The following is a 16606-nucleotide window of genomic DNA, read 5'->3' on the forward strand; positions in this document are numbered from 1 at the left end:
GAGGTAAGACAGGAAGTGATGTCGGACCTAGCGGGGCACTGGGCTGGGCCTTCTGGTCCCCTGTGGAGGTCGTTGACGGCGTCCTAGGCGTACATGGTCAGCTGGAGCCACTGTGCACACAGAAGGGATGTGAACACGCCGCCAACATGAGTCGCGCAAATGTCGCCAGCACAACCGCAACCCTCGGACCAGGCGTCGGGGCCAAGCTCGCTAGCTAGCTAACCGCCAACCGACGCTAAGAATACATTCAACGCATATAATGGCCTGGAAGTTAAGTCCTGTTTATGTTGTGTATAAAATGTATGTCCCCTATTAGCTAATCTAGAGCAGGATGTTAGAACATGACAATACAACGGTCCACCATTGGTTTACAGTTGACATACCACCAGGTTAAGTTAGTGTGACTTAGCCGTTACAAGCAGTTTGGAAAATCGGCCTCTTCTGACATCGCAAGTGGGCAGATTTTCAAAACGGCTTGTAACGGCTAATCACACTCACACCTGGTGGTATGACATGTCACCTTTGAAGGGCCCCTACTTTTTTATTTCAGATTCTGATGTTGATGAGCCATTACAAGCCAGCCAGAATCCCTCCCTTCAGGGACATCCCAGGGGGGAGTGTCCGTATAGACGTATGACGGATAGATCAACCAATGGACTGAACCAACACCACCTGGTGGTGGAATGAGGGCCCTTTTTAAAAGGATAGTGTTGTGTTACTTACCAAGTTTAGCTACTGTGGTTAGCGTCTAAATTAAAGACTTTGCACATTTAGCTACAGCTGCAAAGGACACATCGGATTGGACAAGCCATACATGGTTGGAGAGCATCTCCAGCCAATGAGGAGAGAGGAGAGTGTTGGAGGTGGGCCTTACCTCCAGAGCGCTGAGCCGGATGGATCCATCTCCGTCCTGATCGAAGGCCTGGAAAGCTCCTGGGACAAAACCACACAACTCACAACAAGGGCTTGGAACAAATGACCAGGACCAGGGTCAAAGGACCGTCGTCCTAGCGGATAATGGCTAACCGGGGCTAACTGTAACCTCTCAACTGTCAAAGTCATTTCCATTTAAGTACGTCTGAACTGGCCTCAGTATCCTCTGGTTGGGATTGGCTCTCGGGGTGGCCAATCACAGACATACATTCAGAATAACTCATTACATTGAGGTTACCAGATTATTGAGATTCCTAGATACTCGGGTTACTAGATTACATTCAGGTTAATGGATAACATTCAGCATTACATCCAGATTACTAGGTAATATTCAGATTGCTTTCAGATTATTTATGCCGCTTTTCCACCGCCAGTACCTACTCGACTCGACTCGACTCGACTCGACTCGACTCGCCACGCCTTATTTGCGTTTCCATTGGCAAAAAAAGTACCTGGTACCTAGTACCGGGTACTTTTTTTTAGTACTACCTCTGTCGAGGTTCCATGCCAGCGGAGTAGGTACTTTTGTGTGACGTAAACAGGCTGCTGGTAACTGATTGGCCAGCGGCTGTAAATGGGAATATTCACTCAAGTTAAGTTGTGTCCGGCGTGGTTGGAGTCCACGAACCCGCTCCCGAGGGGGACACTGATCAGCGTTTCGCCGTGTGTGTCGCTCCTTTCCCGGGGCTAGAGTTAGGCTGCGCGTCGTTATGTGTGTCGGGCGTGGTTGTGTGTGTCCGGCGTGGCTGGAGTCCACGGACCGGCGTTTCGCTGTTTCGTTTCAGTGTCGTTCCTTTCCTAGGGCTCGAGTTTCGCCTCTATCAACGTTACCGTATGACAAAAATAGACGCGCAGTCATTGCGCTTTTTATTTTATTTTATTTCCCATCATAACCTTTCCCGGGAATCAGGAAATAGTCTTGATCAGATTCAGATTTCCCGGGAATCGCGTCTCCCGTGATTAAAACCTAATGACGACCCGCCCATGGTGGAGAGGTTCTTTTCTACGACCCGCCCACATTGAAGAGGTACTTTTTTAGATGGAAACGCAACCAAACCGAGTTGAGTCGAGGCGAGTCGAGTCGAGTCGAGTCGGTACTGGCGGTGGAAAAGCGGCATTAGTTACCTTTCAGGTTACCTTTAGATTACTTGATTAATTCAGATTACTAGATTACATTCAGAATACTATATTACATTCAGAATACTAGATTGAATACTAGACGCAGGATTATAATAAAATTACTAGATTATTTTCACGTTACTAGATTACATTCAGATCACTAGGAGTCTTTCAGACGACACCATTCAGCCATTCAACGACGGGTGACTCACTGAACATGGCCTCCAGGCGCACCAGGCAGCTGATGAAGCTGTCAAAGTCGATGTTCATGCTCTCGTTGGCGTAGCGCATGGTGATGATGTCGTACAGCTGGTTGTTGAGACGGTAGCCTGGACGGGACACAAAACACATGACTGTACACCGACGAGAAACACAAGAGCACGTCACAGGTGGGTTAAAGTCTGCCGGAGGCGGGCAACCAATCATTGAGCATAACATTCACAGACTCTACGAAAAAGTCGACAAAGATCAAAGGGGTGATGTCATGCCACCGGGTGTGAGGTGTGATCAAGTCATTACAACCCGTTTGAAAAATCGGCCTTTCCCTGTGCCCTGGTGACATCACTAGTAGGCGTGTCCACCTAGATGTACGCCAGATGGATCAGTCTACCGGCCTACCCAGTGGACTGTGGCAAATGTTGCTTATCTATCCATCATACGTCTAGGTGGACACTGGACACGCCCACTAGTGATGTCACTAAAACACAGGAAACGGCCAATTTTCAAACGACTTGTCACACACTCACACTCAGCGTGACTCACTTGTGGCATAATATCACCCCCTTTAACTCAAGTATAAAATAAATGTCCGCTGTGACGGTAGAGGACACAGATCGGACTGATAAAGCTATGGCATGATGCTAATATTTTTGGCAACAATTTTTAGTCAACATTTGACTAAAACTTTATAAAGGCGTGGAGCAGCAGTGTGTTTACCGGCATCGTTGACGGCGTTCCTCATCTCGTAGCTGCTGATGCTCCCGGACTGGTCCACGCTGTAGTGCTTAAAGATCCCCTGGGGAGAAGGAATGGGGTTAGAACACAGCGGAACCACGTCCATAGAAAACACACACACGCCTTACACCAGAATGAACTGTATGAGCCGCATGTGGCGGTTAGCTGTTCTCAACGTAACCCGTCCGTCATTAAAAGAGCACGACTGTTTACATGACCGATTTCGAAACGTAGGAAAGTACAAAAGAGATGTTCCGACCTGCCACTGTTTGACCTTGTTCCACAGGTGTCTGAACTCCTGCAGGTTTAGCCGACCGGTACCGTCCATCTGGTGTGGTCAGTTAAGACCACAGAGAACTCTGGGGAGCAGGTTCACACACTCTTATACACACAGATTGTGAGGACCATTCTCACACTCACTCACTCACTAGTGCAGACGAGGGGACATTGTGAGGACCAGGTTCACAGACTGCTTACAAACACTCCAAGTCACGTTAGAGGACCACACACTGCTTACAAATACTGGGACACTTGTGAGGACGTACAGACATTGTGAGGACCTGGTACACACCCTGCAAACAAACACACCAAAACAGGACCGAGTGCTCCCAGTCCATACAACCACCCACACACACTATGACATTTAACAAGGTACCAACAGGGCAGACAGATGGGTGATACCATCAGTTGCGTCCTGGAGAGAGGTTCTAGTGGGCAGCGTAGCCCGAGCAGGTTGTGAGGCATGAGGGGTCAGATGCTCTCCACGAAAAGGATACGTCCATCAGGGCGATCATACTCCGACACGTCTCCAGACTGAAGCCCTCGGTGTTCAGCTCCTGGTCTAGAGACAGAGAGTGTCGAGGAAATATTAATCAAATTATTAATCAATTATGCATCGTTTATATTAACCTTGTTGTTATAATTACTAGTCAATTTAAAAAGGATTGTAGACATTGCTCCTGTACCTAGAGATACCTCCCTCCCTCTCTCTAACGGAGAGGTGTTAATAAGATAGTTGGCATTAGCTTTGCCCCTGGAGCCAAGAAGTCTGATACTGAGGCCAATCGACTGACTTCTTTCTTGTGTCGATTCCTGTCTTGCACGCTTGCTTGCAGACTTGCAGACATACCCACTTCCCCCATAGTTTATTGCAGTTTAACTTTGCCTTGGCCCGCCAATCCTAAACTCTCCACGATGGTCACTCCCCATCACCTTTGTTACCTTTGCATTCACTACCCACAATGCAAAGGTTTCTGAATAAGAATCTTGTTCACCCGTTGTCTCACTGAATGTATTATTGGTTACTTTGCTGCCTGTATCTTCCCATGACCATGCTCTTAATTAAATAAAATATTTAGCTATTGACCTAAAAATAGGTGTCTCTTCATTAGAGAGACAAAGAGGATCACATCTTACTGGATGCCCTTCAAGAGAACACCCTTAAAGATTTAAGGTCCCCGTAGGCATGGACTTACTCTTAGAGACGACTTTGTTGAGCAGGTTCTTCAGCTCGTTGGCTGTGATCTCCATCTCCTGGGAGACACAGGGGGGCGATTCAGACCACCAGCACTTTTTTGGGGTTTGGTTCACAAAAACAACCACACTCAAACCGGGTTACAGAGACTCACGTAGACACACAGAACGCCTTCACTCACGTCTCCGGCTATCTCCTGAAAAATTGTCCGGAACCTCTGGTCCTCTTCGCTCTCGTCCCCCACCGCAGAGGCAGGAGCCGGCTGGAGAAGAAGGAGACGAGGAGATAGAGAGAGAGAGATGGAAGAGGAGAGAAGAAAGAGATGAAACAAGAGAGATGAGGAGAAGATGAAAGAGAGATGAAAGAGGAAGAGAGAGATGAAATGGATATGAGAGAGTAGAGAATATATAGATGAGAGTAGAGGAGATAGAGATAAAATAGAGAGATGAGAGTAGAGGAAAATAGAGATAAAACAGAGGTTGGAGAAAGATGAAAGAGGATAGAGATGAAACAGAGAAAGTAGAGAAGATAGAGTTAAAACAGAGATATGAGAGTGGAGAAGATAGAGGTGAAACAGAGAGATGAGAGAGTAGAGAAAATAGAGGTGAAACAGATGAGAGAGTAGAGAAGATAGAGGAGATGAAAGAGATGATGACGATAGAGATGAAAGCGAGATGAGAGACGAGAAATAAAAAGGAGATAGATGAAACGGATAAGAGATAAAAAACAGAAGAGAAAGATTAAACAAGGCAGAGACAAACACATTAGGGATGAAATAGAAAGAGAGATAAAACCGAGGAAAAATATGACCCAGAATGGAGAGAACAAAGGAAGAGAACAAAGGGTTCCATTATGGCTGTTTAGGGTCGGTTCGGTGGCGGTGCCGGCCCGAGGGATGTCACCCGGCACCAATCTGAGCAATCAGCAGCACAGCGTCAACAAGATTCTGCTAGCATGGAGCAGATTCACCAAGCGGCCGTTTTGCAACCGGCTTAAAGTTTAGAACCAAGACGGCCGCTAGGTGAATGGGGCCCAGTGGCGGTCAGGGTAGTGTATGGATGGGTCAACCCTTACCACTGGATGGTCCGCTTCGATCCTGTTCTCTATCTCCCTGGAAACCAATGAAGAGCAGTCACCACGGCAGCAAGGGCAAAGCCTACCAACGCATTAAGACCATGACCCTATCCCACTGTCTCATCACAACAACAACAACAACAACAACAATAACAACAACAACAACATCATCCAATCAATGAGTGAGTTGTGCAGATGTTCAACCATAACTTGGGTTTAAAAATGTTGAGTTTATAGGCCAAATTGAATGGGGTCATGAACTAATGAACAAGGAAGCCAAATGAGACTGCTAAGTCTTACCCTGTCTGTGTCCTGGGGAGAGAAGGGTTAGTGTGATACCACCTGTGTTCTGGCCTTGGAGATATTAGTTTCTTTGATTTGCGTCTTGACTGCAGAAGGTCTTGATGTTCATGTTGTATGGGATCAGGGCTTGGTGGTGGGGGGGGGGGTATGTTAACGTAGAACTAGACGTGAATAGATACAGCCTCAGGTGAACTTTAGGATTTTGTCATTATGTATATTGGCTAGTGACAACTTGGGGCGAATCCAATACTTTCTCAACTTGAATGTAGCCTCCTACTAAGGGGTTTGATTAGTGGCCAGGGCAGGTTCAAAACCGACTTCCTATCCAGTACAAAAAAAGATCTAGTTGGGGTTTTGTTGATCGACTGGGGGTGTGCAGTGTACATTCGTCGTCGCAGTTCTAGAGAAAGGAAGTCCTCTTGTCCCCCGTCCAGGAAAGGTGTGGCTGATGTTTGGTGTTTAGTAAACTGAAAGGGAATGTTTACCGGAGCGTGCAAAAATCTGTAGCCGCTTGCTCTAAAAAAGATTCCATAACCGCTTCGAACTGTGGCCGGTTTCTTCCAGCTCTACAAATCAAATCGCCGTTAAAATAAATCGTTTGCCCTTGAGTGTTTTTTTTCCCCCTCCAAATAAACAGTAAACCATACCCAAATTGAACTCACACAACACACTAATAAAACACTATATAAAACATTCTGTACAATGCAACTTGTAGAATACAGTAGAGTAACGTCTGCAAAACTATGTAGTTTTCAGGCTAATCTTACAGTAACCATCAAAAACAGGGCTGGGTATCATTGTTGTATTTGTACCTTGGTTCCCAATGCATACTCCTAGTTTGAAGAAGCTTATTAATCCTTTGAAATACGTTGAACTTGGTGCATTTCAACCTGTTTTGCAGAGTGCATTATTGCCGTCCAATTTAAATCTGGAGACTTTCTAAAGGAAATCATCTTTTAATGCTTGGTTCATTTTCACATGACAAACCAACATGTACCCTCAGTTCAAATAAAAACTGTTTATGACCTGAAATGGTTTATTGTAGAATGGGTTCAGTGTCATACCAGCAAGATATTCTATGATGCCCAGCCCTGCAAATAAACCAGTAACATGAATAAGATTATTAAACACAGACTTAGTACAGTCACTTTCCCCTGGGTCGGGGATCATCATTTTTTCAAGGATATTCATCATATCCTTGAAAAATGTTGCTTCCCTTTACCTCAAATAGGCTCAGCTCTGTAGCTAGGCTAAGCCCAGGGGCTAGGCTATGCTGTTTGCTAAGTGTAACTGCATGCTAAGCTCTCTAGCTAAACTAATCTCTATGGCTAGGCTTAGGCTTTGGGGCTAGGTTAAGATCTTCGGCTAGGCTAAGCCCAGGGGCTAGGCTATGCTGAGCTCTGTGGCTAGGCTACACCCACCCAGAGCTCTGCCCTTTCTAAGGCCGCTCTCTCTCCGTACTCACTCTGAGGTGTTCCTCTTCTCGGAGAAGACGCGCAGGAGGAACTCGCCCTCCTGGTGGGGCTCGTAGGTGGAGGGCACGATGACGTACTCCCCGGGGCTCAGGCGGAAGCGCTGGGTCACCTCGCGCAGGTTGATGTAGGACTTGCAGCGGGCCTTGGACGAGTTTGCCAGGAAGAAGTCCTTCTGCATGTGCTGCTTGTTGCCGTGCATCTGCCAGGGGGTTTACCGGGTTGGGGGAACAGAGGTTCAACGGTTCACCAAGGACAGTGTTCCATACATTGATTAAATATGTAAAATATGAATAAACCATGTGGTTAGTGGGTCAGTAGTCTTCGGATTCGTAGCTAAATCGTCCTTCCTTACCTCCTTCGGCACCTGTGGACAGAGAAACACAAGGTTAGTGTTGTCAGTCCTGCAGTGCGGAACCACCTGTACACATTACAGAGACTTAGGTCATTTAGCGTCTGCTAAATGAAAATGGAAATTTGAATTTAGCAGACGCTAAATGGTGTAAATGGAAATGAAGTGTAAATGCATCAGTACCATTACACACAATGAGCGGTCGTGTTGTTTTACGCAAACGCTCTACGTCTTAGTGTTCCTTGGTTGTGCTGTTTGTCATAGGAAAATACTCCCGATTCGATGCGGTGCAGTCTGCTTCGAAAATCCTGACCCCAAAAAGCCAGATTTATGTCGTTAAAAGCCCGACATAAATCAAGCGGGACCAAGCATCGGTTCACACCAAGCACCTCGTAGATGGCGAAGCCGATGGTGAAGAGGTTGGCGCCCAACTTGCGCTCCTTCCTGCGGTTCTTCTGCATCAGGGACACCACGAAGGAGCAGGCCACCTCGTTGTCCTCGGGGTCGTCGTCCTCCTCCAGCAGACGCAGGCGGTACTGCGGGTTGGTCCAGAAGGTGTCTGGGCGGAGGAGCAGTCAGTCACTATTCAAGCGGTGCACACACACACCGTATGGGGTGCTCTGGTGATTGTAGGGTTTGTGGTCGGTTCATGTCCGACTACCGATGCTATACTAATGCTATGATAATACCCATTTGTAAATGTTATTGATAGAGATGGTTTTGCTAATGTTATATTTATATATATATATATACTTTCATAGTTTGTTGTATATTTTTTATATTGCTGCTGTTTTGGTTGTCCAGTGTTGAAGTGACTTTATCACAATAACTGCGTTGGACAGGATGGGTGTTTCATTTGACTGTAGTTAAGTGATGATGCCGTGAGAGATCAGAGGTGAGCAGAGGAGGCATGTCAGTGGATGGCAGGGGTCTGAAACACACGCTAATACAGGCCTATGCCTATATTAACGTGTGGATAGCAGGTCTATGAAACACATGTTAATGTAGGCCTATGCCTATGTATGGGGTTACAATGGGTTACCCTTAGTCATGCTTATCAGATTCGGCAATTGTCAAAAGGTGTGTAGGGGTGTGGTAACGGGGGTGGGGGGGGTTGGTATTTGTAGCATATGTAAATATAAACTCGTTGTTAGACTAGAGTAATTGGACAGGTGTGCAGGTGGGGGGGGCGTGGTGGGCGGAGGCGGGTACCTGGGTAGTTCCTGCAGCCTCCTGCGGAGCAGCCCCTCACCCAGCGGCCCTCGTTCACCGACACGGTCCACTTGTGGATCTTGTCGTCCTCCAGAGCGTCGGGGGTCAGGTTGCAGATCTCGATCTTGGTGAAGTTCTTCTTGAAGTCCTCGAAGGACATCCTGGAGGGCAAGAGTGAGACGGGGCAAGAGTGAGACAGGGCAAGAGTGAGACAGGGTGGAGTGAGACAGGATGAGAGACACAGTGGAGACAGGGCAAGAGTGAGACAAGGAAGAGTGAGATGGGGCGGGGTGAGACGAGCAGAGTGAGACAGGGCAAGAGTGAGACAGGGGTGATGAGGGTTAGGCTGGGGTCCTTTAAGTGTTGGGATCATGACGTTCATTCAACTAGGGAACCACGACTGAGCAGTCGAGTGTCTTCAAAGTGGCTGCTGCACGGATCACCCAGCCATCACTACCTCTGCATGCCTCAGGCCTTGTCCTAAGGCATGTCCTCCCCTGGCTCAACGTCCAGGTGGTTTAGGCCCGGGTTTCCACCACCACCACTAAGCCACCCACCAAAACCTGAACGTGTAGAAAAAGGTGCTGTAGGGGCGACCCACCAGAACTCTCCGTCCTCAGCGTTCTGGTGCTGGAGCTTCTCCTTCTCAACCTTGGAGAGGGAGGTCCACTCCTTGGAGCTACGGGAGGAGAACACCAAGGGGGGTTAACAGGGAGATGAGTGACCTTCCTGCCAGTCTTCACTGTCAACAAAACAAATGCTAAATGGTAAATGGCCTGCATTTATACAGAGCTTTTTTAACCGGTAGCCACTCAAAGCGCTTTACAACATTGCCAAACATCCACCCATCCATGCACCCATTCACACACCGACGGCGGAGTCGACCACGCAGGGCGACAGCCAGCTGGTCAGGGTGAGGGGCGTCTCGCTCAGGCGACACCCCGACGCTCGGCTAGGAGGAGGAGGAGCCGGGGGATCGAACCAGCAACCCTCCGGTTACCAGCCGACCCGCTCTACCTCCTGAGCCACATGCTTCCCCCAAAAAGAGGCCGATTGTGTTAGAGGACGACAACGGCTTACTTGTCGCTCCAGGGGCCGGTCCACTCCACCTGGCCCCAGGGGTTCCTGAGACGGACCAGGCGCACCTTGGAGTCCTTGGTCTGGGTGTGCTTGCACTGTCGGGGGGACAACATCACACGATTGGGCCGATGAGATCGCAGTCGTTGTGTTTGAGATGTGAACAGATTTATAAACGGCTCTGCCCTTAAGGCGGCTAAAGACCATGTGACGTTAAAGACAATAAGATAAAAAAAAACCTTTATTAATCCCCAGGAGGAGGGAAATATCCTTTTGTTCGATAATTGTAATACTTTGGGTTAGGGTTAGGGGGGGGGGGGGGGGGGGGACGACTCACCTCCTCCACAGCGGTCACAGAGTAGGCGTGGCCCTTCACCAGGCCGGTCGTGGTCCGGGTCTCAAAACGGGCCGGGACCAGGGACTACACACAACACACACACAACACACAACACACAACACACACTCATGGGTTCATCATCATCATCATCATCATCATCTTTCTGACCCAGCAATACAAAACGTTTCAAGAACCACATGTTCTGACTTCTGACTGATCCATAGAAGAAGACTTAATGAGATATTTACTTAGCATAGAAGGAACCAGACTCGACAGGAAGTGATAAGGATTGAACCAGACTAGACAGGAAGTGATGAGGATTGAACCAGACTCGACAGGAAGTGATAAGGATTGAACCAGACTAGACAGGAAGTGATGGAGACCTGAACCAGACTCGACAGGAAGTGATAAGGATTGAACCAGACTCGACAGGAAGTGATAAGGATTGAACCAGACTAGACAGGAAGTGATGAGGATTGAACCAGACTCGACAGGAAGTGATAAGGATTTAACCAGACTAGACAGGAAGTGATGAGGATTGAACCAGACTAGACAGGAAGTGATGAGGATTGAACCAGACTCGACAGGAAGTGATAAGGATTGAACCAGACTAGACAGGAAGTGATGAGGATTGAACCAGACTAGACAGGAAGTGACGGAGACGGGAGCAGACAGGGGGAGCGACTCACGTCGATGGAGCAGCCCATGAGGGAGCCCCTCTCCAGGGCCTTCTTCATGATCTTGTTGAGCTCCTTCGGGGCCTCCTTCATCTCGTAGAACTCGGTCACCCCGCCGGTGAAGTCCTCCATGGCCTCCGTGGTGTTGCCTCCCTTCAGGGCCTCGTAGGAGCCGTGGAGCCTACAGGAGGAGGAGGAGGAGGAGCGAGGAGGAGCGAGGAGGTGGCAGGACGTAGACACGATGATGTCACATTAGCATCTACACGACGTTAGCATCCACATGACATTAGCATCCACACAACATTAGCAGGGTTGCCAACTTTTGGTTTTTGGCCGGAGTGAGACTCGGGGGGGAATTGGGAATTGAGTGTTGCATTACGGGTGGACGGGATTGTTGATGGTGGGGGCGGGGGGGGGGTGACGGCTGCAGCAATTTAGCGCTCGTCTGGAGGCGACAAGAGATCTAACAGGTTGTTGTTGTTTTTTTTGGCGTGACATCTGTTGCGTCTGCGTGATAGCGTGAGATTGATGCTGAAAGTGAGCGTGACCGTGTCTCACGCCAGATGATGCGTGAGAGTTGGCGACCCCCGCGTTAGCATCTGCATGAAATTAGCATCTGCACCACATTAGATTCTAGACCACATTAGCGTCTATATTACGCTACCATCTAAATGACATTACTGCTCAGGATGTCTTGACTGCTACATTTGTAGTGGACTCTCTTAAAGTTTTATTCATAAAGATTGGAAAAATATATATTTAATACAATGACTTTGCATCTTATTTAATGTGATTTTAGCAATGTATGCGGCTCTAAAATGCAGCTTTCTCTTAATATTCTATTGGTCTTATTATTCCTACAAGTGCTGTGTCCCGATATCCATACTTCCATGAGTACACTTAAACGTAGTACACTATCGAATACTCCGTGGTGCACTGACTGAATATATACCACAATAAACATCCCGCTTTGAACGGTGAACTCTTTACGCATAGCAGCTATAAAAAGCTATTAAAGCTATAAAAACTACAAAAGGACTCTATGCTATGTGGAAAATGCGCCGACGTTGGCTCAGCCTGGCGCTGCCCTCCTGTGTGCGTTGATCCACACTTTATTTTTTTCCACACTCCCGATTTTAATTGGAACGCTCTACGTACTCAAACTTATAAAGTATAGTGAGTACGGATAGTGTGGATATTGGAACGCAGCCAAAGGTCATTCATTTTCCCCACATGAATAGGGACAGGAGAACTGATCATATAATTGTGAGTGTCGCACTAAAAATTCTTCTCGTTGCCAAGATCACCCATACGGTCTGAAACGTAACATCCGGCGGTCAATTCGGTCACGGAGGACAGTGTTTCCTGCCGGCTTCCACTAGTTTAACCATCTTGTTCTCGTCCAGTTAAATGATTCCTGTTTGCCGTGAACGGTCTGTCTGTGTCTGGGTCAGCGAGGACCTACTTGGCGTAAGCCTTCTCCAGCAGGGCGCTCCAGAACTCATTCCTCTCGGCAGACTTGGTGAACACCAGCTGGTTGTTGAAGGTGGGGATGCGGTCGTCAATGACGACATCCACCCAGTCTCCATAGCGCCAGAACTGCAGGTCAAGGGGTGGGTCAGAGAGGAGGCATTAATATTACACGTAGAGATGGGATAAACCACAGCAACGTCGTGAGGTCGGCTGTTTTTCTTTGATTTAAAAATAGTGCTAAGTAACGTCGCTTGCCTTTGTTGGTTTGACTATGCCAGCACACTCCTTGAGCCCTCCATCTTTTAAAAGGTGAGGGATTATCCTTCCTTTATACATCTCTACAATAATTCTATAAAGTTAAATAACTAATTAATTCCTGTAAATGATGTAGCTTACACCCTTCAACAGCCTCCACATATCGTCAGCTTCATAGCATAAATGCCTAAGTAATATTTTGGCCAAATCTATCGTATCGTCTAGTTTCCTAACGCTGCTGATTCACTGTGCCTTATTGGCTATATCCTAAGCCAATCAGAGTGCTTTTTAAATGCCATAATCACTAATCTCTGTCTAAATCATCTGTTTGACTCAGGCGTTTTTGACGTGCAATACAAGATGAACCTTAAAATATGACTTGAGGAAATTATGCTATGAGGCGAATGTTATGAGAGTTCACATCACAACAGCATCATGTGTGTGTGTGTGTGTGTGTGTGTGTGTGTGTGTGTGCGCACGTGAGTGCGTGCATGCGTGCATGCGTGCGTGCGTGCGTGTGTGTGTGTGTGGTGGTGACCTGGAAGTGGAACACTCCGGCGTATCCGTCAGAGAAGCCCTGGTCCTGGGGAACCACGCGGTACAGCAGCTTCTCATACAGCGTGAGGCAGGCGATGGCGGCCAGCAGCCAGCAGTCCCCTGGGGGAGAGAACCTCACCTTAGACCCTATCAGAACCCCTCAGCTCAGACCCTACCAGTACCCCTCACCTTAGGACCCCCCCCCCCCCCCCCCCCGCCCTTACCTTAGACCCTACCAGAACCCCTCAGCTCAGACTCTACCAGGACCCCTCACCTTAGGACCCCCCCCCCCCCCCCGCCCTTACCTTAGACCCTACTAGAACCCCTCAGCTCAGACCCTACCAGAACCCCTCACCTTAGGAACCCCCCCGCCCCCCCCCCCGCCCTTACCTTAGACCCTACTCAGGACCCCTCACCAACCGGACCAGATGGCTGGAATCTTAAATCTAATCCTAATCCATCTGCTTTCCATAACCTTTTATTTTGAGCACACGTTTCTTGCAGTTGAACAGTATTTCTACTATTCTGTAACTATTCTGACACCCGTGTTTGTCCCCCCGGGATTAGTGGAGTGTGTTGTGCATTGCGAACTTCCCATTTTCTCCCTCAACATGATTGAGGATTCAACAAAACAAAAGGAAACAAGCAAACTAAGAAATGGTGTCTAAATAGATTCTACCGCCGAACGCCCAAAGACTCGTTACGGCTTCACATTGTGACGACGGTGGTTCCCTCTATGAGGGACGTGGACCCGGACTCTAGTGCCGCGGTCGGCTACAGTAGAAACGTAAGGAGTCTCTCTCATTAGGATGATGATTCAACATATCCATGTAAACTCTAGTCTCCGAACCCTTCCCCATCCTCCAAGGAATTCTATCGGCTGCTCTCTGGCGGGGCCTGCTGAGCTGGGTGTTTGATTGTCAGGTGTTGGGCGATGGCGTGTGGAACAATGGGGGGGCTGGGGGGGGGCGGGGGGGGGGGGCGAGGGTCAGGGGTCGGCTCTGGGACTTTTGTGTTCATACCCGCTCCTCTTTATTTGCGACTCCCAAACGCCACAACAATGAGAAATGCTGCAGGTTGAATTCTCTTCCAGAAGAGTTAGCATAATGTTGGGAGGCTGCTGCAGGGGGGGACATTATGGGATGTTTGCTGTCCTGTTGTGGGAGGGGACTGGCCGCCGTACAGTGTGTGGTACCATCTGGTGATGCCCTGCACATGTTGTGTAGGTTGGCTGTAGTACATCTTTCCTAATGCGATACTTCTTCACGGTATTGTTTTTTGCCTTGTCATGTGATCTCGCTCTGATTGGTTGATTGGTACTCGGCCGTTAATCGGGCCCCCAGCGTCTTGGGGGCCGGGTCCTCAGCGGGCCCCCCTGACCCAGAGGTGAAGGGGACAGGGAGGGGTGGTTAAAGTGTACGATTGTCAGGTGATGGTTTACCCAGATCTCCCTGGCAGATGTCTGTCCTGCTGGCTCCGCCCACAATGAACTCAGGGTTCTCACAGATTTCCTGAAGACACAGAAACCAAGGGGAAGTTACAATCCATCATCAATCCGTCCGTCTGTCCTTCCATCCATCTGTCCATCATCCATCTTTGTATAAATTGACACATCTTGTCTTGGAGATGGTCTAATCGCCCTCTGATACGTGGTCAAATCAGAAGACCCTTTCTAATCAATGGTGAGGTCGTGAGGAGACCGCTCTGACCAAAAACCTCTGGTCGTCCTCCACCTCTCAGCCAGGTGTAGGGGAAAAGCAGACTCCCAAAGGACAGGAAGACCAGTCCTTCTTCTTGAACATCTTTCCTGCCTGACACTAAAACGTTAATCGGTGCACAACTACTCCACATCCCGATATCATCGCTTGGTGTACAGGGAAGAGAGTATTCCACCTGCCGCATGCATCACCTTCAACATCACCTTCAACATCACCTTCAACATCACCTTCAATTCATTCATCAATCAATAAACCAATTATCTCCAAATCGCCAGACTCAATGAATCAGTCATCACCTAAACAGCTGCACCATCATAAACCCCCAGGTGGCCAAAACACAACTGATCATCTCCTCCATCGTCATACACCCCCAGGTCTCTGAGATCATCATACACCCCCCAGGTCTCTGAGATCATCATACACCCCCCAGGTCTCTGAGATCATCATACACCCCCCAGGTCTCTGAGATCATCATACACCCCCCAGGTCTCTGAGATCATCATACACCCCCCAGGTCTCTGAGATCATCATACACCCCCCAGGTCTCTGAGATCATCTCCACCATCATGCACCCCCAGGTCCCCCGGTCCCCCAAACAGCCCTGAAGCCCAGCCACCCACCCAGGCTCCCGCGCTGCCTACCTTGGGCCTCTTCCAGACGATGTTCTTGACCTTGTTGGACTTGGCCCCCAGCTCCTTGTAGCCCAGGGACTCGACGGTGGCGGGGAAGGTGTCGTCCTCGAACAGGCTCTTCTTCTGCATGCACTCCCGCTTCAGCGCGGTGAAGTCTTGGCCGCTGAAGCGGAGCGGCTTGCCCAGGGACCCCTCCCCGTCGCGCCGCTCCCGCTCCCGGATCAGGCGGTCACAGAAAAATCCAGACGGCGTGTAGGGCATGTTCGGCTGAGGTGTCGACGCGTAGGAAAATAAAAACAAGGCCCGGGCCGGGTTGTACCAATAAGTCTTAGGAGGCTAGAAGCCCTGGCATAAATCCAAACAGCTGCGCTCGGATTGGATCGCGGCGGGAGTGACGCTGGACGGGTCACGGAGTAGATGTGTTTGACGGGACGTTCGTTTGTTTACTGACCGTGCATCAGCGTAACACACCGGCATGCCACACACACACACATGCATACACACACACACACACACACACACACACACATGCATACACAAACACACACACCGTAGATGCACACACGCACAAAATAGAGGCAGGAGAAAAGAGAGAGAGAGAGAGAGAGAGAGAGAGAGAAAGAGAAAGAGAGAGAGAGAGAGAATATTTGTTGTATTCCGATTGGCCGGTTGAACAATATACACCACGCTGTGCGTCCATCATTGTTGCGCGAGACAAAGGGCCGCAGGTCAGAGTGGGGGGCCAGTCAGGGGATGTTCTGGATCAGCAGAAGGCATTCAGCGCCTTTAAACCCATTCTCACCCATCCAGCCACCTCAGCACAACCACCGCAGGCCTACCACCACAACCAACGCTACGGCAGGCCACCGCCACCGCAGGCCACCGCCACCACAGGCCACCGCCACCACAGGCCAATGCTACGACAGGCTAACGCTACAAGAGGCCAACGCTTCGACAGGCCATCGCCACCACAGGCCACCGCCACCACAGCCCACCGCCACTACAGG

The 16606-nt window shown here is 49.1% G+C and overlaps 1 protein-coding gene across 3 annotated transcripts; it reads right to left on the minus strand.

The window, feature by feature from the left end:
• Window positions 1-83: 83 nt before the first annotated feature.
• capn3a (calpain 3a, (p94)) lies at window positions 84-15860 on the minus strand (the record flags this gene model as incomplete). 3 transcript variants are annotated; one of them, XM_084482420.1, is made up of 21 exons in its annotated part: window positions 84-110; window positions 875-933; window positions 2265-2381; window positions 2989-3067; window positions 3266-3334; window positions 3783-3847; window positions 4482-4539; window positions 4662-4742; window positions 5555-5591; window positions 7323-7531; window positions 7685-7696; window positions 8071-8240; window positions 8894-9054; window positions 9495-9572; window positions 9974-10068; window positions 10308-10391; window positions 10997-11165; window positions 12450-12583; window positions 13251-13369; window positions 14691-14760; window positions 15609-15860. In XM_084482420.1, the coding sequence occupies 21 exons, from the start codon at window positions 15858-15860 to the stop codon at window positions 84-86; spliced, it is 2145 nt and encodes a 714-aa protein (XP_084338546.1). The 3 variants fall into 3 exon arrangements, with proteins under 3 accessions (XP_084338546.1, XP_084338545.1, XP_084338544.1); XM_084482419.1 differs by having other exon boundaries at window positions 4617-4742; XM_084482418.1 differs by having other exon boundaries at window positions 2265-2405; window positions 4617-4742.
• Between the last annotated feature and the right edge of the window lie 746 nt (window positions 15861-16606).

This window comes from Micromesistius poutassou (genome assembly GCF_964030765.1).
Source record: "Micromesistius poutassou genome assembly, chromosome: 17".
Lineage (NCBI taxonomy): Eukaryota > Metazoa > Chordata > Actinopteri > Gadiformes > Gadidae > Micromesistius > Micromesistius poutassou.